The 27,721-nt window shown below is 49.8% G+C and overlaps 1 protein-coding gene across 3 annotated transcripts; it reads left to right on the top strand.

The window, feature by feature from the left end:
• The first annotated feature begins 157 nt into the window (after positions 1–157).
• Positions 158–27,550, top strand: NFILZ (NFIL3 like basic leucine zipper). 3 transcript variants are annotated; one of them, XM_072947016.1, is made up of 4 exons: positions 158–247; positions 23,774–23,831; positions 26,257–26,354; positions 26,678–27,550. In XM_072947016.1, the coding sequence occupies exon 4, from the start codon at positions 26,693–26,695 to the stop codon at positions 27,548–27,550; it is 858 nt and encodes a 285-aa protein (XP_072803117.1). In that variant the 5' UTR covers positions 158–247; positions 23,774–23,831; positions 26,257–26,354; positions 26,678–26,692. The 3 variants fall into 3 exon arrangements, with proteins under 3 accessions (XP_072803117.1, XP_072803116.1, XP_072803118.1); XM_072947015.1 differs by lacking the exon at positions 158–247 and adding an exon at positions 12,041–12,150; XM_072947017.1 differs by lacking the exon at positions 158–247 and adding an exon at positions 21,058–21,137.
• Positions 27,551–27,721: the final 171 nt, after the last annotated feature.

Genomic DNA, 27,721 nt, shown 5'->3' with positions numbered 1-27,721 from the left:
CACTGAGCTATACACACCCTCCGCCTGTCCCCATGTTAACTTGATGACATCTGTAAAGACTTTATTTCCAAACAAAGTCACATTCACAGGTTCTGGGTGGATGTGAATTCTGGGGGGACCCTGTACAACCCAGTCCAGGGGGTCTGTTTTATCATGGGTGGCTTTTTGGAGGAGATGACATTTGAACGGGACCTGATGGAAGTGCGGAAGATCTGGGGGAAGAGTGTTCCTGTGCAAAGGCCCTGAGGTTGGACTGTGCCTGACTTGGTTTAGTATCATAAAGAGGCTCATGTGGCTGGAGCTGAGTGAGAGAGGGGGAGAGGGGGAGAGAGGGAGAAGGGGAGGGGAGGGGACAGGTTGTGCAGGGCCCTATGGGCCTTGGGAAGGACTTGGGCCTTTACCCCAAGGGAGGTGGGAGCCCTGTAGGGCTGTGGGCAGGGGTGGGACAAAAGACTCCAAGGAAGGTTGGAATAGCCCAGGAGCAGGCCAGGCGCTGAGTTCTGTATCTCATAGAATTCCCAAGCTCAGCAGTGATGAACTGGTCGCATTTTCCAGATGAGATCTGGCTAGTTATTTCACCGCTCTGGCATCACACAGCTGCTAACTGTCCCATGATGGATCACGTTGGATCCATGATTCCAGTCCTCACCTGCTGTCCTCCTGGTGTCAAGAATAATACACGAAAGTGTCCATCACTGTCAGGGAAGCATCGTGCTTGTGAAAGTCTAACTGTGGTCACTGATCTTTATAACATAAGCACATGGTCATTTGGTGACGATGCCCGTGGTGTCTCTGTTAGAGCTCTGTTGATGGGCACGGTGGCCCCCACCATGGCTGGGGGTGGGGAGCAGGAAACACAGCTCTGGGGGCATTTGAAGTCTTGGATGGAAGACTCAGGGTTTGATCAGACAGCTGGGAGCCAGAACGAGGAGTAAAGCTGTGGCAGAGGGCTGAGCCCTCTACCAGTGCCCTGGGGACATTTCTGGTCTCTGACTGAGGGTGACGTGTAGACTTGTGTCCCCCACATCCCCTCCCTCCGGGTCCACCCTAATTGATTTACTCCCTCTGCAGCCTGACGGCCCCCCTTGCGCCTCTGGGCTGTCACAGTGGGCATTTAATTGGGGCCTTGGATGCCCAGAGTACTTGCATGGAACTGGGGCCAAGCGTGGGGATTAAGCGGAGCTGAGTGGGGCCATTCGGTGCAGATCTTCTCAGAGCCTTTTATGCTCATGTGCTTTGCACAGCTCTCTGGAACCTGTGTTCCCCCTTGGCATTTTTTTCCCTCTGAAGCATTTTTGGGGGACCAAGGAGGTTTCTGGAACAGATAAAGGTTGCACTGCCATCACCCAAAGGGGAAACTTGAATGGTGGAATTTCAGGCAGAGACTGCTGGCCAATCATCAAAGCTTTTCTCCTCTTCCTCCTCCTCCTCTTCTTCCCAGGACCTGGGCACTGAGAACAAGGCTGGCGTCCCACGGCTCTCTCTGGGGTGGCCCAGTGGGGTTGCAAACTCTGGGCAGCCAAATTAGAAGTTCAGTGCGAGGCTGGATGGGGGCAGCCCAGGCAGGGCTGGGGGCGGGGCTTGTGGGGATGCTCAGGGCTCCGGGGGGATGGGCGGAGAGGCAGGATTCTTGACCTGAATAATGTCTCTTGATGTCTTGTGGGGGGGTGGGGGGGGTTCTCGGAGGTGGGCGTGTCTTCTGGGAAGGCTGCGGAGTCCCCCTGGGATGAAGCCCAGAGATTAGCTCAGGAGAGAAACATCTGATCCCCCACGTGGAGGCCCCCCTCCCCCAGTCCAGGGTCGCAGTGGGAGGCGGCAGATTGGCCCTGCTCTTCCGAACGTAAACACGCACTGCTGGCCTGGCCCCTCAGTCCGGCTGCCAGGCCTCTGCCCAGCCCTCTCCTGCGGCCGCTCCAGCGTGGCCGCCCTTTGGCCTTTCACCTTCGACATTCTGCGCACCCGCTCTGGCCTCTTCCGGCATCCGGCTGTGGGAGCCCCAGGGATTCGGTCACCCCAGGCCTCATCCCTGTGTGTCCTCATGGGCGCAGTCTAGAAAGGCACAGGGGAGCGGAGGCAGAGGCAGGGCTGGCTGCCCCCCGGGCTGTTTTATTACTACTGTTGTCATTGTTACCGCCAGTGTGACCGGGAAGCTGAGGAAAGTTGAGAACGCAGAGGAAATGCGTCGCCTCTGGGACACCTTGACCTCAGGTCCTGGACTAGACTCCGAAGGTCAGCCCCCTGCTCCCGCCTCCGCCTCTGCCTCCCCCACCTCTGGTTTCTCCAGCTGCATCTGTGGCTGCCTTTGGGAAGAGCGTCTAACTGCTAAGGATAGTTTCCTGCCTCAGTTTCCTGCCCCAAGACCAGCTTGCTTAGCAACGCCCGCCTTGTTCCCGGTCCCAGGACAGCCCCACCACGCCGCCTTGCCCCAGCTTTTCAAGGGGAAGCAGGTCTGTGAGTCTGCAAGGCAGGGCTGACAGATTTGGGAATATGAGGAGGATGGGAGACAGTGAGAGGCGAGGAGCCCAGGCTGGCCGGAGCAGAGGGCTGGAGGAGTTTAGATTCCATGAAGTAGGCTGGAGGGAGCTATGGTAGGCGGTAGGCTCTTAAAATTTTTTTTTAATTGTAAAATTATGTAACATGAAATTGACCATTTTTCAGCTTACAATTCGGTGGTGTTATGTACATCCTCAAGGTCATGCCACCATCGCCACCATCCATCTCCAGAATTTGTTCATCATCCTAAGCAGGAACTCTGTCCCCACGAAACACTCACTCCCCACCCCTCCCCCGCCCCCGGCCCCCACTGTCCTACTTTCTGTTTTTGTGAATCTGACTCTTTTAGGGACCTCATATAAGTGGAGTCATACAGTGTGTGTCCTTTTACGTCTGTTTTCCATGTTTTCAAGTTTTATACTTGATGCAGTGTGTGTCAGAAGTTCATTCTTGTTAGAGGCTGACTAGTAATCCATTGTATGGATGGACCACACTTTATTTACCCATTTATCCATCGTTGGACACTTGGGTCATTTCCACCTTTTGGTTATTGTGAATCATGCTGCTATGAACAGTCATGTACAAATATCTGTTTAAGTCCTTGCTTTCTGTTCTTCCGGGTATATTACCAAGAGTAGAATTGCTGCGTCATATAGTTAACTCTCAGTTTAATTTTTTTAAGAACCGTTTAACTATTTTTCACAGCAGCTGCTGTGTTATGTAGTCTCACCAGCAACACACGAGGGTTCCAGTTTCTCCACGTTCTTGCCAATGCTTGTTATTTTCTTCTTCTTTTTTTTGAATAGCCATCTGAGTAGGTGTGAAGTGTATCTCAGTGTGGTTTTGATTTGCATTTCCCTAACCACTAATGACGTGATACATCTTTTTGTGTGCTTACTGGTCATTTGTAGATCTTCTTTGGAGAAATACTTGTTCGAGTTCTTTGACCAGTTAAATTGCTTTTGCTGTTGTTGTTGGATTGTTGAAGTTCATTATTCTAAGTATTAATCGCTTATCAGATTTATGATTTACCAATATTTTCTGACATTCTGTAGGTTGCCTTTTTGCTTTCTTAATTGTATAAACATTCTCCATTAAAAATTATTTATTTTAAATGGAAATATATTTGATTTACAATCTGTTCATTTCTGGTGTACAGCATAGTGATTCAGTTATACAGATATACACCTTTTCATTATAGGTTATTTTAAGATATTGAATCTAGTTTCCCGTGCTATACGGTAGGACCTTGTTGTTTATCTAGGAGTCTTGCCATTCACATCTCTCTCTTTTTTTTTTTTTCTTTTAACAGCTTTGGGATATAGTTCACATACCATGCAATCCACCCATTTAAAGTGTACAATTCATGGAGTTGGGCAACCATCACCACTCTCTGATTTTTGAACATTTTCATCACCCTTATAAGAATGCCTGTACTGGTTAGTAATCACTCCGTTTCCATCCATCCTCTAGCCCTACACTTTCCATCTCTTTAGAGCTGCCTATTCTAGATATTTCCTATAAATGGAATCATACAATATATGAGCTTTTGTGACTGGCTTCTTTGACTTAGTATAATGTTTTTGATGTCATCCACGTGTGGTATTTATTAGTATTATATTTATTTTTGTGGCTGATATTCCATTGGATATATAGCACATTTTATCTATTCATCCACTGATGGGCATTGGGTTATTTCTACCTTTGGCTCTTGTTAGTAATGCTGCTATGAACATTTTTGTACAAGTATGAGCTTTACTACCCAAGTTCAATTCTTTTTGGTATATACCTAGGAGTGGAATTTCCAGGACATATGGAAACTCTATGCTTAACATTTTGAGGAACTGCCAAACTCCCTCTCAGGTGGCTGCACCATTTTACATTCCCAGCGGCAGTGTAAGAGGGTTATGATTTCTCTGCATTCTTGCCGACACTTGTAATTATCCACCTTTTTGATTCTAGCCACCCCAGTGGGTGTGAAGTGATTTATCACTGTGGTTTTAATTTGCATTTCCTTAATGATTAGGGATGTTGAACATCTTTTCATGTTGGCTGTTTGTATATGTTCTGTGGAGAAATGTCTATTCAGATCTTTTGCCCAATTTAAAAAAAATTGAAGTATGGTTGATTTACAATGCTGTGTTAGTTTCAGGTGTACAGCATCCTTTGCCACTTTTTAAGTAGCAGATGTGGTTAGAAAGAAGATGCTGCTTCTGCCTTTAGCCACTCAGACCTCATCTAACTCCCAGTCCTGTATCTTCCCCGTGGCCCCAACTCCCTCCCTCCCTCCCACCTTTCCTCCAGCACCCAGGGGACCAACAGCCCATCTCAATCTACAACAGCTTCCTAATACTCTCTTCACACTTGAAGGACTGAGAAAGACCCTCAAGGACCCTTCTCCGACTAAGGGAAGCCTTGCTGGGCCCACTTGAACAGAAAAATGACTGGCAGCTGCTGTGGGAAGACACATTTTCTCAACATTATACCAACTTTAAAACATACAGAAAAATGGAGAGAATGGTACACTGGCGGCCTGCCCAGCCTTAGATTTGACAATTAACGTGTTGTTCTATTTACTTTATCACATATCACTCCCTCCCTCCCACCCTCTACCCCTTCATCAACCTGTGTTATTTTTTGGATGCAGCAATCAGTACCTGTCCCCTCAAAACACTTCAGCATGGACATCACTACCTAGAGCTCAATATTTTGTTTCTTTGTTGCTGGGGAGGAGAGTGACCTTGCCGTGTAAGAAACAGACAAGTCTTCTGTGTACATTCCTTGAATTTTAAGAAATGCAGACATCTGTGTAATCAAACCTAAAGCATCACTCTCAACCCCAGAAACTGGAAGGCAGACAATTTCAAGTTATCTGTCTTGCTAGATACCTATTTGGATATTCAAGTACCTTTAGTCACTGACCCCTCAGATAGGATCCTACAAACTTCCTGTTTTCCTCCTACGAATAGAGGCCTGCTTCCCTCCCAATGCTCAATCCCACATCTCATTCCAATCTCCTGTTGATGAAGATTATCTCATGCTTTGTAGAAACTTATCCGTGATGGAGGGGCGGGGGTGAGGAAGAGGCAGGGCAAGAAAGGGATTGTCAGGACGATGCAGAATCTTTAAGGCTGAGGAGGAAGAGTCAGTGGAGGGGAAGGAAGGAAGGCTGAGGTGCAAGGCCCTGGATGGCAAAATGTGCTTCAGCCTCAGGACCTTTGCATGTGCAGCCCCCCCTCCCCTGCTATGTTCTCCCTTGGCTTTCTGAACGGTGAGGTCCATCATCCTTCAAAGCTGAGTTCAAATGCTACCTTTTCAGAGAAGATGACACCTCAGCTACAACTACCAGCCTTTTACTATTGCCTGTTCATTTCTTTGGTGGTGCTTACCTCAGTCTGTCATTATTATTTTCGTCTCTTCCTTGTCCATCGCACTCCCCTCTCTCCCCTAGAGTATTAGATTTAGGAGGGCAGAGACTATGATTGCTTCATCCTGTTAACTCCAACATCGGGTCTAAAACACAGTAAGAAATCAGCACATGTTTATTCAGGGCATGTATGGTTCCAGGGACTGGGACATGGGGACCAGTGGGAGTCCTCTGGGAGTTCCATATAAGGTCTCTAAAAAGTCAGAGGTAGGTTTGGAGAGGAGGGGGGTCCCTGATCTGAGCCCAGCAGACCGGGGCTCCTCTGGCTGAAATCGGGTTCTCTGCCATTGAATCGGCTCCGAGGCACGCCGCCACTGCGGCCCAGAGGGATGGGGTTCAGGAAGGGGGTGTCGAGGTCTTGACATGCTTCAAAGTCCCCTCTGACCCTGAGGATCCAGCGAGGCTCAGGGGTGCATACCGTGCGCGGGGAGGCGGCGGCAATGCGGGATCCGCACCTGCCCCTGGTCCTCGGCAGCATCGCGCGCAGAGGCCAGGGAGCACTTCACCCGGCGGGCAAGACCCGTGCGCCCTTCCGGCTGCGCCAGGCCCTGCGCTCGCGGGGCGGCAAGGAGCTCTCAGGCCGCACCACGTGCGCTCCCAACCCCTTCCCGGTCCAGCACCAGCGCAGCGGCACCCGCGGAGTTCTACCTGCGCCACAGGGACGGATGCCTGCACTCTGCGCAGGAAGTGGGGCGCGATCCGTGTGCCACGGGTGGAAGTTGTGGGGCAGAACGCGGGGTGGGCAGGAGTGGGGCCTGGGAGGGTCCGAGAGCGGCTGAAGAACAGGAGATGCCCTGGAGGCTGAAGGACGCCAAGCAGTGGTGCTCGACCACGTGCATCGCACTAGAAAGCGGGAGACGACTGGGCGGGGCCGGAGGGCGGGGCCTGGGAGGAGGTCTAGGAGGCGCGGTCCTCAAGGTCCGGGGCTCTTCCTTTAAAGCTTCAGTGATGGTGCTAACCCTGTGCACCCGTCCTGGAAGGTGATGGTGCACCTGGGAGGGCGCGGGTCTCGGGTTGAGGGTGGAGCCTGAAGGGATCCGGGCTCCAAGGCAGGATGGGAGGCAACGTGGGAGCAGGGGGTAAAAGGAGGCTGTGCCACGGTGCGTGGCTACCTGCATCAGTCCTGGAGGCTGGAGAATCAGGGGGAACGGGCTGGGATGAGGCCCCGAGTTCACGGGGGAAGGGACATAAAGATAGTGGTGCATCACGCACCCTAAGAGCGCCGCAGTGGGGGTGCTATGGGGACGCAGCCGATTGAGAAGGCCCAGGAGCTGGGAAGGCGATTTGTATGGCTGCGTCCTTGGCCACCTGAGTAACTCTCCCAGGGCTTCCCTCCCCAGCCCGAGGCGTTGGACCTGGCCACTACCAGCTCGGATCCCAGGCGGGTGGCCACTGCCGGTCCTGGTGCGGACGCCCTGGTACCACAGCAGTCTGGGGCAATAGGAGGCTGAGCGCACATTCTCCAGGGTGTAGACCAAGGGCTAGTCTGGGGTCTTGAGGAGGTGAGAACTGGGGACCAGAAGCCTGGGGGCTGAGGGTGGGGCTGAGGGTGGGCCTGAGTAATGGGATGTGCCTGTGGGCAAGGCCATGCAGTTGCTCTTGGCTGGAAGCTGTTGCGTGCATTTATGAATGTGTCCGTGTCAGCCGTGGTGTGTGTGTGTGGCTGTGCACAGGGATGTGTTCAGGGAAAAGGAGCACAGTGACTGGGACATCTGGGAGTTCAATTGTCTGCTCTTGAATCCGGCTTCTGCCACCTAAGGATTGTGGGCTTTGGGTGAGTCGCCCAGTTTCTCCCTGCCTGCATGTCCTCTTTCATTGTGGTTTCATTCATTCCACAGACACTTGAGTACCCACTGTGTGCTATGCACAATTCCAGCCACTTCAGGGCATAGCAGGGGACAAAACAGACCCAAATCCCTGCTCTGGTGGGGCAGGCCAACAATATAGATGAAGAAATAAAAGTATACAGTATGTGCAATGGTGGCAAGTGCTGGGGATGTGTGCGCGGGGAAGGGGTTGCTGTTTTAGATTGGGAGGCCTCCTGATGAAGGTGACATTTGGATGAAGAATGGAAGGAGGTGACCAGTGCTTCAGCCGGGAGAGCCTCTCTGGAAGAGCATGTGCAAAGGCCCTGAGGCAGTAATTTACTTGGTGAGTTCGCAGAACAGTGAGGAGAGGGCGTGTCACAAGAGAGTGGGGGAGGGGAGCACAGGGAGGGGATGCGGGCAGGTCGTGGGGCGCTCTGTGAGGGGAGTTGGAGGGGTTGGAGCAGTTCCCCCTGCCTGCCTTGGGGATGATAATAGCATTGACTCCAAGGACTTATAAGAATTATAGGAATTACTATGTGTAAAGTGATGGTAACAGTGCCTGGTGCATCCTGCACACACATGAAACAGGTTATTATTATGGGTGCTGGACCTGTGTGTCTTGGGGTGTGTCCAGCTGGGTGGCTGTTGGTGAGTTTGTTGTTGTGAAAGAATCTCTCTAAAGCTCTTTTAAAAAACCCCGCTGGGTGTTTGAAAGCCCTGCCGGGGTTAGTGCTCTCTGGCAGGGACAGGCTCCTTTGTATGAGATGTTATCCAGATGTCAGCCAGGGTTACTCAGGCCTCGGAGATTTGGCGCTTGCCTCTCTCCCACGACCTGCGGGAAGCCCAGCGCCCTCCCTGAGATGCCTGCAAATTCCCAGGGCCTGCGTTCTCATGCTTGCTTCTTGGCCCGAGTTCCTGCCCGCTGAACCCTCGCTTTTACCCACCTTCCCAGGGGCCAACCCTTGGCTGGGAAGCAGTTCAGTTTTCTTAATTTCCCCCAGACCACCCGTGTATGATCTCTGCATCCTTTACCTGATTGCTCGCAGGTCCCGCACAAGATGCAATGCCTTCCCTGAGATTCTGCCATCCCAAAGATGGCTCTCACATTGTTGGAGCTTCTGTGACGAGCTCCCTGAAGACATGGTTTGACAAAAATTCCACAACCCAGAGGAAAAGTTTGCACCCTTCTTGCACCACATAGCAAAATGTGTGACTGGCTTAGAGTGTGAACTGGCCTGTCATGCAAAGAGGAATCTCCCTTAGATCACCCAAAGCCAGTGGCTGTGATCAGCTGTAGGTACTTCTGATGTCAAGCTGGCATGAAGACTGGAGGGAATGTTGGCAGGGGCAGCTAGGAGCTGGCATAGACCGAGAGGAAGAGGTAACATCCCATTATGGGGAAACATCAAGAGACCAGAAACAGTTCCAATGAGCCAGACTCCTGGAAAATTAGACAAGGGCTGCTTCAGACAGCATCAGGCAGTAGGCTCTTTTGGCGATTCTTGTAATAATCACTAACTGCTCTCTCTGGATGTGGATACTTAGGGTTCAGAGTTCAAAGCTGTAGCAATAGAACCTCGAGTCGGGCAGGGTGAGAACAACCTACCCTGGGCAGGTGTTGACGTGTGGGACAAACCAGAACTGGTCCAGTTCCAAGACAAGGGTGCAGGGTGTGTTAGAAAGAGGCGTTCCCCCCGAGCCTGGAATTACGACCACAGGCATGCTTACCTTTGATCACAGTTCAGTGCTACCGTGATATGCACTGAATTGTACCTGAGACTGCTCTCTGTAAGTCTGGCTTGGTTTCTGCGTAACTGCAGCATTTAAGGTCAGCTTGAATAGAAACTTGACTCCTGGAAGAGGCCTTCAGGAGGATATTATACAATGTTTATTTTTTTTAAATTCAGGAAGTATTTATTGAGCACCTACCATGTACTTATTTTTTTCTAGTAATTTATGACCCTATGCTGGACACTATGTTGCTGCTTTTTGAAAGGATGGATTATTATAATTTTTAAAATTGCCACATAGTCTGTTTACAATGTGTCAATTTCTGGTATAATAACAATAATTTTTCAGTCATACATGTACATACATATATTGGTTTTCATATTCTTTTTCATTATAAGTTACTACAAGATATTGAATATAGTTCCCTGTGCTATACAGTATAAGCTTATTGTTTATTTTATATATAGTAGTTAGTATCTGCAAATCTCAAACTCCTGATTTATCCTTTCCCACCCCCTTCCCCTCTGCTAACCATAAGTTTTCTATGTCTGTGACTGGACATAGAAGTTGTGCTGCTATTCCCTCTGACTAAAATGCCCTTCCTCTACTTTTTAAACTTCCATATTCTCAAGGAAGTGGTCCCTGATCACCCTTCTTTTGACACCAATTCTAGGTCAGTATGTCCAGAACACGCAACCTGCAGGGAGTTGGCCTGGGTTCAAATCCAATTCCATCACTTCCTTGCTGTGTAATCTTGAGCCATGACCTTGATCCTTGTGTCTTAGTTTCCTCATCTGTAAAATGGGGTAATAATGGTGTCTGCTTCACACGTTGGGGTGAGGATGAAAGGAGGTTATTATGTGTAAAGTGATTAGAACAAAGTTGGACACTTAGTGGTCACTCAGGTAGCAAATAATAACAATAATTTTATTATTTTATATTCTTCTTCTGTGTTCTCTATGACTGCTTGGAGATTTTATTGTGTTTATTAAAATAGCAAAACAGTGCTGAACACTGGAATTTGACACAACACTGTAAAATGATTATGAATCAATAAAAAATGTAAAAAAAAACAGCAAAACATTGCAAATTATGAGTTATAATCTTTTTTGTTGGCAAGTGTAAATAGTAGCTCATACATGGACTGTAGTGCTGAACTTGAATGATGTCTTTAAGATGGAAACTTGTTTTTTATTTACTTCATCTGATTTTTTCAGCTTTATTGAGAAATAGTCGAAAAAGAAAATTGTAAGATTTAAGGCCTATGCAACCTTTTGTTGTCCCTTGTTTTAACACTAAAGAGTAAAGAAGGAAAATTAAGCGGCACACGGGTGCTTCGACTTTGTGGCTTCCCGAACTGTATACTGTTTGCTGCTAGTTCTGTTTTATTAAAATTCATGTAGTTACTGGACAGGTATTTACATCAAATACTAGTCAAATATTCACCGTCTGAATTTCTCTTACAGCCATTATTATGACTTGGTTCATTACATGATTATTGCTTGAAGTGAACTTATTTTATAGATGAAGGAGTTTTAAAATACTTGAATACACCGGGAACTCCGCGGGGCTCGCAAAAAATGTATTAAAGGAAGGAGGGTGCAGTCCCACGCCGGGACCACCAGGTGCCGCTGTTCCCAAATCAAGACCCGCTGGATCCCACCGCGTGGTGATGTTTCCTGAAATCCGCCGGGCTCTGGGACCCACCACAGCCTGCGGGAGTGTGCCTCAGGCTCTTCCCCACCTCCAGGCCCCCTGCAGTCTGTTCAGCAGCCCCAGGGGCCACGTATGGGACCTTTCCTACAAGCACCTCTGATCAAGTCCCTCCACCTCTTTCCAGAGTTCCCCAAACATATAAATGTTGATCCTTTCCTCTGAGCCTTTGCATGGACTGTTCCATCTGCCTGGGATGCCTTCCATCCCGGTTTGCTGATGTGCACTCAGGTAACTTATACTGTAGTTAAAGATTTAGATCACTTTCTCCCGGGGGCCCTTTACTTACGTGTTCTGTGCCACAGTTTCCTATAATGGGTAGGCTGGACAGAGAAGGGTGTGTCCAGAGCAAGGAATTAGAAGATCTGAAAGGCAATGGGGGCCACAGAAGGTATTTGAGCAGGAGAGTGTCCCCCATGTAAGAAGAGAAAGGACCCTCTTCCCTTTGCCCCGTTGATCTATCCAGAAGTTGTTTTTTTTAAATTATTATCTATTTATTTTTTGGAGGGGGATGTAATTAGGTTTGTTGGTTGGTTGGTTGGTTGGTTTAATGGAGGTACAGGAGATGGAACCCAGGACCGCATGCATGCTAAGCATGCACTCTACTGCTGATTTATACCCTCCCCTGGATCTATCCCGAAGGGTTTTAAAGGGTTGGAATGAAAGGCTGTAGCTTTGGCCCCTTCCTGGGCCCCTAGTGGCTAGAGTAGCCGGTCCCTCTCCTGTGTGCCCTCCTGGTGGGGCTCTTTGCTCCCTCGTGACCCACCCTGGGCCCCAGCCAGCCCACAGCACCTGCTCCCTGGGCCGACACCAGGTTGGGGGCGGGGGGCGCAGTCCTACGGGGAAAGCCACGAACTGCAGGGGGGGCCGGGGTGTCGCCTCTACGGAAGCGCTGGTGACTCCACCGCGGAGGAGTGTGAGGCCCCACGCGGCTGATGTGGCTCACGCTGGACTCGCCGGGGAGACAGCCACCCGGAGGTGAGCCTCGCAGGCAGGGAGAGGCCCAGCTAGGCTGCCTGATGTCCAGGGGATGGGGAGGGGGCTCGGGAACCCCCCACCCGGACCACCTCCCCCTGCCCATCGCAGCCCCTATCTCTCTGGACAGTCTCCCTCTCCCGCACTGTCTCTGAGCCTTTGCCCTCTCTTCCAGCGTTCCCCCCTGGTTCCAGCTCTTTCTGTGCCCCTCTCCCTGTCTCTGCTCTCTCTCTGGGTCCCTGGTTCTGGAGATCTGTGGCTCCTGGGGTTTCTCTGGGTGTGACCATGACCTGTGCCTCTCTCCTTCTGCCACTCTGTTTCCCCATCCAAAGCCCCTGCTCTCTGGCTGGTGGGGGTGAGGGAGAAGGGGCTTTTCCCCTCATTGGAGGGCCCCCTCCACCTCCTCTCAGTCTCCCCCGATAATGTTGCCCTGAGGGGGACCAAGAAGGGCATTGCCCTGGGGAAGGGGCAAGGAGGGCTGCCTGGCGGAGAAGGCATCCAGGAGCAGGCCCCATGGAGCCGTGTGTGAGCATCAGGCTTCAGTTCCCCATACTGACATCTGTTTTGGGGTCCCTCCTGCAGCCCCCTTCTCCCTGCAGCCCACCTCTCCCCTCACCTCCATCTTCGCTTTTCCTCCCATCTCTGTGACCCAGACCTCCTGTTGTGTGTCTCTGCTCCTTCTGTGGGTGTCACCCCCCACACCTGGCCCCTGGTCCCATACATGGTGCAGCTGTTGATGGCTGATGTCCAGCTAGCTGTCACCTGGTCGTCACTAATGGGATGAAAAAGAATAGGCTCCATGTACCCTGGAAAGGACCCTGGAGTGTCGGTCCTTCTGGGAGGCTGCAGCCCTCTGTGGATGTGGGGGTGGGGCGCGGGAGGGTCAGGATGGTTGGCTGAGGTCTTAGAAGATGCTGCTTCAGGGAAGGGGCCCGGGAGGGTCTGCTGTCGGGTGGTTTTCCAGGAGTCTGGCTGTAGAGGAGGGTCGGGTTTATTTCTCTGGAGTCCAGCCGTGTTCTGGCAACTGGTGGGGAGGCGCTTCCAGCTGCTGTGTAGATCTGCATGTGTCTGCGCTCAGGGTCGGTCTGTTGTGAAGTCTGACTCAATCATAACTGTGGGGATCCACAGTTATTGGAAGGATTTGGGGGTCGCTAGGGTCCAGTGTGAAGGTGGTGAGAGCCCAGCGGCCCTGGAGGATGGGAGTGGGCCTGGTTGCAGACAACGGATGGTTACAGACTTCCCGCTGCTGTTTGCTAGAGTCTGTCGAGCTCGGGGTGGTAGTTCGTGGGTTGGTGGCCCTGAGCACGCTCTCTCACTCTGCGTGCCTCTCTCCTTCCCTCTCTGCCCTTCTTGCTTCCTCTGTCCATCTCTCCTTCTCTCCCTCCCTAGTCCATGATCATCCACATTCTTATTGAGCAGTGACACTTTGGTCACCATCTGGCTGCAGCAGGTGCCCGGGGGCTCTGGGTCCTGCTCGGCTGGAAGGAAGAGGTCGGACGCCTCCCACCCCACCCATGGCTGGCACTGACAGTGGGAGTTGCTCCTTCTCTTGGAGCCAAGGGGGCAGGAGGTTTGTGTCCCAGAGAACTTCCCATGCCCCAGCCAAGCCTTGTTCCCTACATTTCATCCATCTTCAGAACTCTTTTCATCTTGTAAAAACACCTCCTCCCCCAGCCCCCGGCCCCCACCATTCTACTTTCTGTCTATGACTCTGACTCCTCTAAGGGACCTCCAAGAAGTGAAGTCAGACAGCATTCGTTCTCTTCTGACTGGCTTCTTTCACTGAGCGTCACGTCCTCAGGGTTCATCCACCTTGGCACGGGTGCTGGAAATTCCTTCCTTTTTAAGGCTGAGTAATAGTCCATTGTATGGCTGGACCACATTTCATTTATTCGTTCCCCTGTCGATAGACACTTGCGTTACTTCCACATTTTAGCTCTTATGAATAATGTTCCTATAAACACAGTCTATCTCTTCAAAATCCTTCTTTCAATTCTGTTGGTTACACACCTGGCAGTGGAATTGTTGGATCGTATGGTAATTCTAGACTGCATTTTTTCCGAAACTGCCAGATTGTTTTCCTCTATGGCTGTACCTTATACCTTCCCACCAACAGTGTCCAAGACTTCCAGTGTCTCCACATCCTTGCCAAAGCTTGTCATTTCCTATTTTTTGAGAGTAGCCATCTTAATGAGTGTGATATTGTATTTCATTGTGGTTTTTTTTTAATTATTAAAAATTTTTTTAAGTTGAAGTATAATCAGTTTACAATGTTGTGTCAATTTCTGGCATATGGCATGTTTCAGTCAGATGTAGACATACATGTACACATATTTGTTTTCAAATTCTTTTTCATTATATCATGTTTTTTTTCTTTTTCTTTTCTTTTCTTTTTTAAGAAGTCCGCTTTATTTATTTATTTTTTGTGGAGTTACCAGGGATCGAACCCAGGACCCTGTACATGCTAAGCACACACTCTACCACTGAGCTGAACCCCCATCTGCATCATGGTGGTTTTGATTTGCATTTTCCCCAGTGATTAGTGGTGCTGGGCATCTTTTCCTGTGTTTATTGGCCACTCACAGATCTTCTTTGGAGAAATGTCTGTTCAAGCCCTTTGCTCATTTCTGATTCGAGCCGTTTGGCTTTCTGTTGTGCTGGTGGTGGTGGCGGTGGTCGAATCACAGGAATTCTCTGTATGTTCTGGATCGTATCAGCCATATGATTTGCATGTATTTTGCAAATTTGCATATTTTCTCCTATCCTGTGTGTTGCCTTTTTACTCTGTGGATAGTAGTATCTTTTGATGGTCCCTCCCCCGGACCCATTTTTCCCCCTACTGCTGAACAGTGGTAGCTGGGTCCAGGGAGCTCTATTCTGGAGATGCAGGGTTATAACCATTACCTTTTCTGAGCAAGCAGCCCCTGGGTCCAGGTCGATCTGGTCTTTATAAGTGAGGCTGCGGTAGTGGTGGGGTCAGGCTTTGCAGAGGAGGAGTCAGGAGCCCTGGTGTCCCCTCTGGTGAGCAAATCTCAGTCTCCTCACCTGTAAAATGGGAGCCTGGGTGAGATGCTAGGATTCAGGGCACTCATTCATCCATTCAAGTATTTATCAAGCACCTACTATCCCTAGGCTCTGGGGATACCTTGGGGAGAAGAAACACAGGCCTTGGCCTCTTGGGAGAAAGAGAGATGTTAGTCAATTAATTATATGAATGAGTGTAAAATGACTTCAATAATAAATGTTGAGAAGCAGAAACACCTTTGTTCAGTAGGTGCAGAGTAGGGACACTTGATCCATCCTGGGGGATCAGAAAGGGCTTCTCGGAGAAGTTACTATCAAAGGATGAGAATGAGGAAACTAGGGGAGCCAAGGAAGAGTGTTCCAGGCAGCAGGAACTGCATGTGCAAAGGCCCTGTGGTTAGTCCAAGTGGTCAGAAGGCCAGAGTGGTTGGAGCTTAGAGCAGATCAGCTCTGTTTGGACAGGGCATGGTCCCATGGGTGGGGCAAGGAAATGTGGTCTTGATCTGTTGAGGGTTTTAAGCTGGAAAGTGGCATAATCTGATTTGTGTGGTGAAGAGATCTTCCAGCAGATAGTGTCTGTAAAGTGCTTAGTGCAGGCAGAGCTGGGCACCTAGACAGGGCCCGGATGATGCCAGTGGGTGTTTTGGACCCAGAGAACTCTCTGTGTCCCTGTCCCCTGAGGTCCCCTGAGGGATAGCTCCAGCCTGTTTCTGGGAACCAGAGTATATCCCAGGCTCGGGGTGGGGGCTGGGAAAGTGGAATGCCCCCACACTGAGTGCAGTTGCTGAGATGGGGGAGGGGCAGCACCTCTGCGGTGGAGGGCAGAGATTCCAGGGCCAGAAGCTACTTCTCAGTGCACCTGGGCCCATCTCACAGAAGGGAGACTGAGGCCCAGAGGCTCCATTGGTACTGAGTCCTGAGCCAAGAGCTGCATCCTTGCCTTCAGCACTTGCCACGCCTCTGGCCATATCTCATGGCTGGAGAGAATGAGCTCTGGGGTCCAGCTGTCCAGATTCCAAACCCACCTGGGATCTGCTGTGTGACCCTGGGAAAGACACGGTACCTCTCTGAACCTCTCTGGCCAAGAGGGGGAAACCTGACTTCCAGAGAAGTTGTGGGAATTAAACAATGTTCACATTCATTTTTCACTTGACAAATCACTATACAAATAATTACTAAGCACCTACCATGTGCCAGGTGCTGTTGTAGGTACTGGAGACACAGAGGGCTGCCGTGCTTGTCCTCAGGGACTGGCATTCTAGTGACAGAGACAGACACTAAGCCAAATAGTCAGCCAGTAATTAAAAAGTAAGGGAATGATAAGTGCCCAGAATAAACACAAAGCAGGGTAAGGAGAGAAAATCAATGGGGCTGTGGGTGTGGGTGATGATTTAGCCTGGGGGTCAGGCAGGCAGGTGAGGCCTAAAGGAGGTGAGGAAGGGGCCATGTGAGTATCTGGGGGAACAGCATTCCAGGCAGAAGGAACAGCCTGTGTAAAGACCCTGAGGTGGGACCATGCCTGGTGTGGAGGAAGAACAGTGAGGAGGCCTATCTCCAGGAGCCAGAGGAGGCACAGCTGCTTGGCTTCATGCAAGATTAAAGTGTCTGTAGGGCCTACTGGGCCTGGATGGGGTCTGGCCACCTGTAGGGGTGTTTGGGGACCCAGGTACATGGAAGAGAGACCCTCCTGGCTGGGTCCTGGCCTTGGCTGGACATGAAACACCTCTGAGCTTCCTTCAAGTGGGTCTGTGTGGTGACTGGTGCCAGGTACCGTCAGCCCTTCCTGGTGACGCCACCTCTGGGTTGGGGAGGGAGCCTCAAGTTTCTGCCAGGCAGCTGGACCCCAGTCTTCCAGCACCAAAAATCTGAGGCTCCTCTCATTTGGCAGGGTTGTTCTGGTTTGGGCTGGAGAGAGGGGGAGGTAGAGTCTGAGGGACTTGCCTGGCCAAGGATGGAGGACTTAAGGTCCCCAAGATGAATTTTTTCCCATGTGAGTTTTACGTGAGCTTCCATTGAGCTGATACTCTGAGAAGGGACAGGGGCCTGCCATTGGATCAGATCCTGTGAGCCCTGGGGGCCTCCCTGAAGTTCACAGAGTTGAAGAATAGGACATCTCGTACATTTTGTGACTAGGCAAGTACTTGTGTTATTTACCAGTCTAGGCACCAACCTTGTACCCATTTGACAGGTGAGAAGATTGAGGCTCAGAAGACCAGACACTTGCCTAAGGTCATGTAGTGCATCATTGGTACAGCTGGGATTGGATGCCTGGCCTGGCTCCCAACACCCCTCCCCCGCTCCAGCCCCATTGCCTCCTTCCTGTCTATCAAGGCCTGTTCCTGGCTTGGGGGACTCCAGCTGGGCTTGTGGGCTGGGCACAGAGGTATCAACGGCTTCCGGCCTCTCCCCGTGCCCCAGGAAGGGGAGGGCCGGCCGCAGTCCCAGAGTGCCTTGTATTTTCTCCCCTGAAATCTGAGTTCCCACACAGGGTTCTCGGTTTTAGAGGTCGGTTTCGCTGGGGCTTTTATGAGGCAGGGGTTCGCTCAGAGTGAGAATGCAGGGCCCCGAGGCTCTATTGGGCGCCTTGAACTCTGTGAGAGTGTTGCCCCTTGGGACTCCGAAGCCCTTCCGTGGAATGGGCTGGGCTGCACCAGGGCCATGGGAACAGCCCCTGTGGGTCCCCTGTCTTCCCTGCACCACCTTTTGAGTCAGTGGAGAGCCACACGGAACAGCTTGGGGAGGAAGGCATCTGCTTCATCCCAGGCCCCCTAAGTCTGAGCAGGAGAGGTCAGAGAAAGGGACTAAGACCATTGATTTCCCATCCCCCTACTCGCATACCTCCTGTGACGGGCAGCTCATCATCTTTCAAGGCAGCCTCTGCTGGGTTTATGAGCTGGAATTTATAGAAAATTCTGTCAGATGCTGGCCCCCAACTGCACCTCCAACCCCCTCTCCGTGGTCCTTGCTCTGCCCTCTGGGACTACACAGAACCCATCCCTTCTCGAAATATTTCACTCTTCTTGTATTCACTGAGTGCCTATTCTGGAGATCTGTGGACAGGGAGATGCAGGCCCAGAGTGATCACTGTGGTGGTGACGGTGAAAAGACACAGGGCGCTGGGAGCCCAAAAGAGACTCCTGGCCTAGCAAAGAGGTGTCAATCTTGTAGGCTTTCTGTAGGAGGTAACATCTAGGCTAAGTTCTGAAGGATGAGTAAGATTTGGCCAGTTAAGCGGTGAGGGAGGAGGAAGAGTGTATCAGGCAGAAGGAACAGCATGTGGAGGTAAATGAAGCGTCAGTAAGAAGTCAATAAGTGAAGGAGGTTCTAAGTGGTGTATTTGAGGAGGGATATCAGGGCTGGTGACCAGAATAGAGAGATTCCTGAAGCAGTGTTCTAGGTGGGAGGAAAGTGCCACCTTTATTCTTCAAACAGGGTGTGAGTCCAACTTTGTTTCACATTGCCTAATTGTTTTGCCAGGAAGTAATTTACACCTCCACCTTCTAGCTACAGAAGTGCCCATCTCACCGCATCCTTGCTAGCGCTGGGTTTTATCATTTTAAAAATCTTTGTCCATTTTAGCTGGCAATACCCAGTATCTCATTGTGTAAATGAAAACAAATCAGCCTTTCTCTTATGAGGGATAGGGGTGAACAATTTTTCCAAATGTGCATGGCCCACTCAAATGCTATATCTTGCTTGGGGATGTTCGAGGTCTTACACCCACCAGAGAATTTATGATTATTTCTAGCTGTGGTCTTAACACGGAGCAAAGGGAAAGCTTGTGGGTGCCCTCTGGCCACAAGGGTGGGGAATTTGTGAGGCCGCCCACCCTCTCTTCTTTGATTCATATTTTGTTCTAATCTTTTTCTTTTTTTTTTGTCCTTTCAAGGTTTAAAATTTTTCTCTCTTGTGTTGGTAGTTGAGACTCCAATTAATTATAGCTTTGTCCTCATCTGGGGTATCTTTGGGCTCAAAGAAGAGGTTTACTAAGCCCCAGGAAGGTGTTTCATGTTAATTCTCAAAACACCTGCATGTGATGGGGACTCTTGAACCCATTTTACAGATGAGAAGTCCAAAGCTCAGTGACATTATGTCACCAGTCCAGCATCCCGTGGCCAATATTAGCTATTCCTCTAAGTTACACTCAATCAGTTCCTCTTCTGACTTTAAGATTCTGTTTAATTAAATTATAACTTGGGGGGAGAGGGCTGTCCATTTGCTCGACACCCTTTGTCCCACCCTGCGCAGTCAGGGGATGGAAGTCCTGTTCCTTATTAGGGAGAAACGCTGGAGTCCAGCTCAACATCAACCTTATAATAAAGGAAAGAAAACAGGAAAGTGAGAGGGGGAAGCCTCAGAACACCCTTGGGGAGCTACAGATGGCCTCAAGTCTCAGGTCCTGAGAGAGACCTCAGTCCTGGACTTTAAAAAACTGGGCTTAGAATACTAATTCCATGTCTGCCACTAAAATTCCATGTGACCTTGGTAAATCTCTTCCCAAATCTGGGTTTTGGTTTCCACTTCTACTAGTCAACCTATCTCTTGAGTTTATTCTTAGTAACTATATTTTATTTATTTGTTTGTTTGTTTGTTTATTTATTTATTTACTCACTCATTCATTTAACTGAAGTGTAGTCAGTTACAATGTGTCAATTTCTGGTGTACAGCATAATGTCCCAGTCATGCATATATATATATACATATATATATATATTTATAGTCCCCATCACATGCAGATGTTTTGAGAATTAACATGAAACACTTTCCTGGGGCTTAGCAAACCTATCTCTCTCTCTCTCTCTCTCTCTCTCTCTCTATATATATATATATATATACACCCATTCATATTCATATTCTTTTTCATTAAAAGTTATTACAAGATATTGAATATAGTTTTCTGTGCTATATAGAAGAAATTTGATTTTTATATATAGTGATTAAGTAACTATATTTTTCATATCTGAACCCTTAGTTCTTTTTATAAATATCTATCTGTTTTTGTTTCATAATCTATTTTATGGCTAGTATTCCCTCTTTTATCTTTTTGCATCATTTGATCTGTTCATTGTCAAACTCTCTGGAGATCGCACTGATCATCTCTACTTTTGCAAGTGTAAATTCTTCCACTGGGGGTGTTGGTGGCAACTTCATGAAGTGGTTGTGAATCCCTCATCTCTTCAGGATATTTTCCCCTGTCTTTCGAGTCTTCTGAGAATAGGGGCCCTTGACCTCCTATAGGAGGGGGCCCTACACTTCCACAGGAGGGAGCAACCTTGTCACATACTTGGCACCTCTGCTTTGGCCCCTAGTTCAAGTCAGCACTTCCCTGTCTTTTCCAAGTCTTTGGGGGAGGAATGGGATGGTCTTGGTGTATGTTTAGTCCACCATCTTGAACAGAAATCCAAGTTCATCATCTGTAGACTAATACTGTTGTGTTGGGTGGTCCCCCAGGGTTCTCACAGGTATTTTCAACACAGGTAACCACTGGGGTCTGGCAGCTGAAATCTAGTGAGAGAGGGTCCTAACCCTCTAACCCACCACCACCAAATAAAAATCCATGTAGATCATTTTGTACCATTATGTTATATCAGCTCTTAACACAGAGGATCTCATTTATTCTTTATAAAATGAATGAAGTGGGTACTACTATTGCTGTCATTTTAGGTGAGGCATTGGAAGCTCACAGGGCAGAAGTGATTTGCCCAAACACACTCAGCTGGGAAGGAGAATTTGAGCCCACTTAAAGCAGACTCAAGCTCTTCAGCCTGTCCATCCAGTGCCTCATACTAGCGGCTCCTGTGTTCATCCCAGCCCTGTTGTGTGGTTAGCTGTTTGGTTTCTGGACCCCTTTTCCTCTGCAGACACTGCTCCCTAGTCTTCAGAGGTGCTCAACGAACTCAAAACTGGGTCCTCAGTGGAAGAAGTGAGAAAAGCCAGGAGGTTTACCCTGTGATGTGGCAGATAAGGTATGGGCTCCAGCGTCTGCTGCATCCGGATTCTGTTTGTGCCGACGCAGCCAGGTCACCTGACTTCTCATCTATTTTTCCATCTGTCAAATGAGGATAATGACTGAACGTTTCTCTCAGAGTGGTGATGAGTGTGCAGTGAGACACTGCAAGGGCCTGGCGCACAGTAGGGGCTCAAGAAACATGACTGCTTTCCTTAGAGGCATAGGAATGAAGGGATGTAAGCATCAATCTGTCAAATCCTCAGAGCATCTTAGGGGCCAGAGAGAGGAGTTTTCCATGGACACACAGAAAGAACTTTCACATTCCAACAGGGAAAAGTCCCATGAATGTGGATTTTTAGCTCCATTCCAGGAAAACCTTCTTGACCACGAGAGGTCACCCAGCCTCACAGCAGCTGGCTTTCGTGAATGAGTGAGTTCCCCATCACTCAAGGGAATCAAGCAGAATTTTGATGGCTGCTGGTCATGGAGGCTTTGGAGGCTGATGGAGCTGGGGAGGAGTTGTGCTGGGCCATCTCTGAGGGAGACCCTCTTTCTGTTTCCTCTTCCCCCGCTGGCTGCTTCACAAGGAGTGTCCTCTGTCTCGCCCGCCCTCCACGAGCACCTCCTTAATGACCACAGGAAGGCCCAGCCCAGCCCTTGCTGGGTCTTCTCTAAATAAACTCGGGGCAGCTGTGCTATCTACTGCCCCATCTCCCTCTGGGTTCCTGTGGAGCTGTCAGGGTGGTGGTTAGCGGGGGCTCAGGGCAAGCCACAGAGAGGAGGGACTTCAGGCAGGTTCTCGTCTGCTTCACTGGCTTGGCGTGAGAGTCGCCTGTCCCTCCTCTAACTGACCACCAGCCCATGCTCAGCCTTCTTCCCTAGACATCTGCTGGTTTTGACTTGGCCTTAAAGGGCCCCTGGGCTGTGACCTCTCCCTTTCCAGCCCAGCTAGCCCCTAGTTCAGTTATCTCTGGGTTTGCCTCCACCCCCATCCATCCTCCCAGAGCCTGGGTAGTGCCTACTGAATGCTGGCCCCAGGACCCTGGGATGTGCCTTTGACCCCACGCTGGTGCACATCAACTCCTGGGCATTTGTCAGCATCCTTGTAGTTGAGATGTGGTCAGGACCCCATTTAAGGGCCTCCTGGACAGGACAAGGTGGGTGGCAGGAGGATGCTGTGGCTAGTGGGACAAGGGACCCTGACTGACACCGCATCTAGGGGTTTGTCTTGGCTGAGGCTCCGATGAGCTCTCTGTGTGATGGGAGACCCAAGCCCAGCCTTTTACAGGGGAGAGAGGACCCACCCTCAGGGCCCCGGTGCCTTGAGCATTACTTCATCTGCTTATTCCTTCATTCACTCACATTTCACTCATTCATTAATTTATTCAAATACTCATATATTCATTGGTTCACTCCAAAAACCATTCATGCACCCTTTGGTTCATTCTATAAACTGTTCATGCACTCATTGGTTTATTCCAAAATACATTCATGCAGTGTCTTCCTCCCTGGTTTATCCCCTGACCCTGGGTGGAGATGAGGGTGAATTGAGGCACACATGAGCACTGTTCCTAGGAATCTAAGACTCTCATATTTTCATAAGCTTATCCCAGAGGTTGTAAAGCTGAGGATGGAGTTTTATAAAGACTCTTCTGAGATGATTGTGGATTTGTGGGGACCAGGATGGAGGCTGGTAGGGGCCCAGGTGGGACAGGAGATGTCTAGGCTGGGGCCAGGTGGTGGGAAAGGATGGGAAGGGAATGGCGGTTTACTTTTGGAACCCCCGAGTATCTTTGGGCCAGCCACTTCACCCCCTGTGCCTCAGTTTCCTTTCCCGCAAGTTGGGGCAATACTCTCCCGACAGAGGGCGTGGTGGCCTCAGGTGCCTGAAAGGGGTCAGTGAACTTGGATACCTGGGCAAAGCTATGTAGCTTGGTGTGGCTGCTGGGAACAGAGCCTGGATGTGAGCAGCAGGCAGGTGCAAACCCACGGCTCCTCACCTGGCTCCTGGGGACTGGGCTGCATCAACTGTAGATGCTTCCCCAGCCTGTGGGATGTGGGCTGGTGTGGGGCTACATCCCACGGCTGCAGGTACCAGATGCCCAGTGGGCCTCAGTAGGGGGTCTTGGGCCTCAGTGCCAGAGTCCTCCCGGTGACTAGGAGTTCTCAAAGGGGGTCCTAGGCAAGGTGCCAGATTCCCTCCGGTGACTAGGAATTCTTGCTGACTTTAGAGACTGAGAACCCCACAAGGCTTTTCTTCTCCACACCCAGCTAAGATTGCCAGACACAGCAGTCCCTCCGAGCTGTGAGCGGGCCACATGGTATGAACAAACCCACACATTAGACAGATTGTGTTCGAATCCTAGTCCTGTAACTGGCTTACTGTGTGGCTTGGGCAGATAACAGACCCTCTCTGGGCTGATTTCCTTCTGCTCATTCTCACCTTTCCCATGAGACTGGGGGCTTTGTGAAGGCAGAGGGGCTGGTTCTCTTCTGCTGATGTGGTAAACGACCACCTTAGGACCTGGCAAGGGTTGTATGAGTGAATGAATAAATAAATATGGGTCCCACAGTGTTTGGTGAAGTCAGTATTTCATGGCCAAGTACTTTTGAGAACTTCCAAGTCAAACCAAAGTTAAACTTTTTTTGCAGGACTTCTCAGAGCCTTTAATGATTCTCACATCTCTGTGATCTTCACATAAGGAATAAGGTATGCAATAGTTCTCAAATGTATTTTTATTTTTATTTTTTTCTCAGACCACTGTTGCCACCGGGTTTCTTGAGAACATACGTTGGGAAATGTGGACTTGGGATCATGGGCTGAATTCCTAAGAGTGTTGTTATTTGACCGCTGACGCCTCTGCCCTTTTTCAGACATGACCTTCATTAGCTTACGCAGACACCGCAACTAAAGCCAAGAGAGCAGTTAGCACAGGTTCAGCGGAAGGGCGAAGCATTCTCTGTGTCAGTAAGGTTCTGTTTTCATTCATCTAAGCATCTATTCACTCCCTCAACAAGTATTTATTTACTAACTATTACCTATGCACAATGCTAACCTGTTTTGGATCAGAATCACAGAAGATGAGGACCTCCTAGGTGCCGGGAACCCAGGTGGTTGGTAGAACCTGGACTTTTGTGTTAGAATTTTCAGGAAAACCAATGTGGAAAACTGGGCCGGGGCAAAGGAGGTGGTCTCCCATCCCTGGGGTATCGCTAGGGGCCCTGGGCATCTTTTCTGAGCCCCACCCCAGGAGCTGAGACTCGCGTGACTTTGATTCTTCTGTCTGCCCCCATTCTTAACATTCTGGTTGTTGAACACCAGGCACATGGGAAGTTCTTGCCAGTTGTTTTCCTGTGGAATGGACGGATGGATTGATGGAGGGATGTATAGAAGAATGGATGGATTTGTGGAAGGATGACTGGCACACAGGAGGGATTTGTTGGTTGAATGAGAGAACGGAAGAATAAAAGATGGATGAGTGGGACGAATGAATAAATATATGGATGGAAAGATGCCTGGCACTTAGTAAAGGCACAATATTTTAGTGTGATAAAATGCACATAACATAAAATTTACCCTCTTGGGCATTTTAAGTGTCCATTTCAGTGATATTAAATACATTCGTACAATGTGTATTGTGCAGCCATCACCACCATCCGTCTTCACAACTCTTCTCATCTTCCCAAACGGAAATGCTCTATATCCATTAAGCACTAACTCCCCATTATTCCCTCTCCTCAGCCCCTGGCCCCACCATCATACCTTCTGTTTTTATGGTTTCGACTGCTCTAAGGACCTCCTGTAAGTGGAAACATACAACATTTGTCCTTCTGTGCCTGGCTTATATAGAGCATCATGTCCTTAAGGTTTATCCATGTCATAGCGTGTGCCAGCATTTCCTTCCTTTTTAATGCTGAGTAGTATTCTATTGTATGGCTGGACCATAATTTGCCCATCTGTTCGTCTGTCAGTGGGCCCTTGGGTTGCTTCTACCCTTTGGCTATTGTGAATAATGCTGCTATGAACATGGTTGTACAAATATTTCTTTGAGACCCTGCTTTCAGTTCTTTTGACTATTCCCAGAAGTGGAATTGCTGGATCATATGGTCATTTTATTTTTAATTTGTTGAGGAAGCATCGTATTATCTTCCAACTCAGCTACACCACTTGACCTTCTCACCAGCAGTTCATGAGGGTTCCAGTTTCTCCACATCCTGGCCAACCCTTGCTATTTTCTGTTGTTTTGAGAGTAGCCACCTGAAGATGCGAGGTGGTATCGCATTGTGGTTTTGATTTGCATTTTCTTAATGATTAGTGATATTGAACATCTTTTCATGGGCTTTTTGGCCATTTATAGAGCTTCTTTGGAGAAATGTCTCAAGTCCTTTGTCTATTTTTAACTTAGGTTGTTTGGTTTTGTCATTGTTGAGTTTTGGGAATTTTCTAGATATTCTGAATGTTAATCCCTATATAATCTGGATATTATATCAGATATATAATTTGCAAGTATTTTCTCCCATTCTGTGCATTGTCTTTTTACTCTGTGAATAGTGTCTTTTGAGGTACAGAATTTAAACATTTTCGTGAAGTCCAATTTTCTATTTTTTCTTTTACCTGTAGGCACTCTATTATTTTTAAAATGAAGCTATCAGTGAGTGAATGGATAGTTAGATGGATGAGTGAGTGGTAGATGGACAGAGTACTGTACAATTGAATGGGGATGGATGGGTTTTTGAAGGAGTGGATGGATAAATAGATGGATGGATGGTGGATGGATGGATGGATGGGTGGATGAATGGGTGGACGGATGAATGGATGGATGGATGAATGGATGGACAAATGAGTAGATGAGTGGATGGATAAATGATTGTGTGGATGAATGGATGAATGGATGGAATGTGAGTTGTTTGGGCAGGTGGGTAGAGGGGTGGACAGATGGATAGTTAAGGGAGAGGATGGGTGAATAGATGACCTTATGAATACAGAGGTAGGATGGATGGGCAGGTGCAAGACTCTAGCTGCAGATAGTGGAGATCTTAGTGTACAATCCTGGCAATTTTCAGATGAGGAGTGGCTTATTCTCTGACCCCAACTTGGCTCAGTTTTACTCCATGGACACACATTCTCTTTCTAGGTTCAGCTTTCCTCCTCTGTCTCTCTGGGTCTCTAAGAATCTTACCCTGGAGCTCAGATTGAACTAAACCCTTGGCTTCTCCATTGACCATCTCTGCGGTAAGAATCCCCGGGAAGGAGCCCACATCCGCGTGAGGATGTGGTGCACAACCAGCTCTGCATCACGTCTGTGGTCTACTCTTCAGCCTTCTCCCAGCTGAGCGGCCTCTCTCAGGCAGCCTCACCCACGTCTAACCATCCCACCCACTCCCCATTCTCTCTGCTACACCGCTTTCTGCCTCCACCCTGGTCCTCAGCCCAATTCCCACTCCACCAGCCCCCCAGTCCCACTGGGGATGGTGGACACACAGGATAAATTAGAGGGAGGAGTCCTCCAGCTTAGCCTCCCGCCTCCAGTCCTAGACCCATTTACTCTTCCCCAGGTCCACCAGGCAGCCATGGACCTGGGTCTCTTGGCCCTGCCAGATGTCCCTCAGGGTCGCAGCAAGACCCTGCGGGGAGGGCAGAGCAGGGGCCCGGCCGTGCGTCAGCAGCGGGAGTTCGTGCCGGAAGAGAAGAAGGACACGGTTTACTGGGAGAAGCGGAGGAAGAACAACGAAGCAGCCAAGAGATCCCGCGAGAAGCGGCGTCTCAATGATGCTGCCCTTGAGGGCAGGCTGGCCACGCTGCTTGAGGAAAATGCACTGCTTAGGGCTGAGCTGCGTGCGCTCAAGCATCGCTTTGGCCTCCTGACCCCCATCGGTGGTACCCGGACCCTGCCCGCTCTGCTGTGGGAGTCCCCGTGGACTGGAGACCCCCGCCCTAGGGCTGAACCACTCCCCTCTCTACCTAGCTCCCATGACTGCTTCTTGAGATCGTGTTCCTTGGACCCTGGGGTTCCAGGATGTTGGGGCTGCCTGGTGGCTCACAGGTGGACTGGCACTTCCCCCAGGTCCCTCCAGGACCCTGCACCCCCTACCCCCAAGAGAATGGACATGGCCTTGCAGGCTGCTCTCCCTGCCACCTTCTTCAGCTGTCATCTCCTTGATAAGTGTGGGGGACCCAGACCAGAGCTGAGACCCTGCTGGGGGCTGTGGTCCCCCATTCCCACTGGCTGCCGGGTCTCAGGGCCCTCAGATATGTTGCTAACACCCAGTGCTGATCCCATGGGGCTGTCTTCTGGGGTGGCCTGCCCTGTCCCAGGGAACCATCTGGAGGATCTGGCTCAGCCCTCTCTGCCCCACAAATTGCGTATCAAGTCCCAAGCCTCTGGCAGAGTACCTCGAGGCTGGGAGGGTGGCCAGGGCCTCATCTGAGGGCTTCCCCTGGGCAAAGCCAGGCCTGCAAGGGTGTAGTTGGGATTGATCATGGGTTTGTCTGGAGATACGAGTGGCTTGGCCTTGACCCAGCTCCCAAGACTGGGTAAGGCTTATGGGAAGCAGGGGGTGGCCTGCTTAGTCTTAGTATCCAGGCCAGAACTTTAGGAA

Source organism: Vicugna pacos, chromosome 22 (assembly GCF_048564905.1).
Source record: "Vicugna pacos chromosome 22, VicPac4, whole genome shotgun sequence".
Taxonomy (NCBI): Eukaryota; Metazoa; Chordata; class Mammalia; order Artiodactyla; family Camelidae; genus Vicugna; species Vicugna pacos.
The sequence above is the reverse complement of the archived record's forward strand: the minus strand, read 5'-3'. Positions and strand labels throughout refer to the sequence as shown.

Excerpts from the sequence above, each read along its gene's own strand:
- NFILZ (XM_072947016.1), top strand. The coding sequence starts at position 26,693 with ATGGACCTGGGTCTCTTGGCCCTGCCAGATGTCCCTCAGGGTCGCAGC.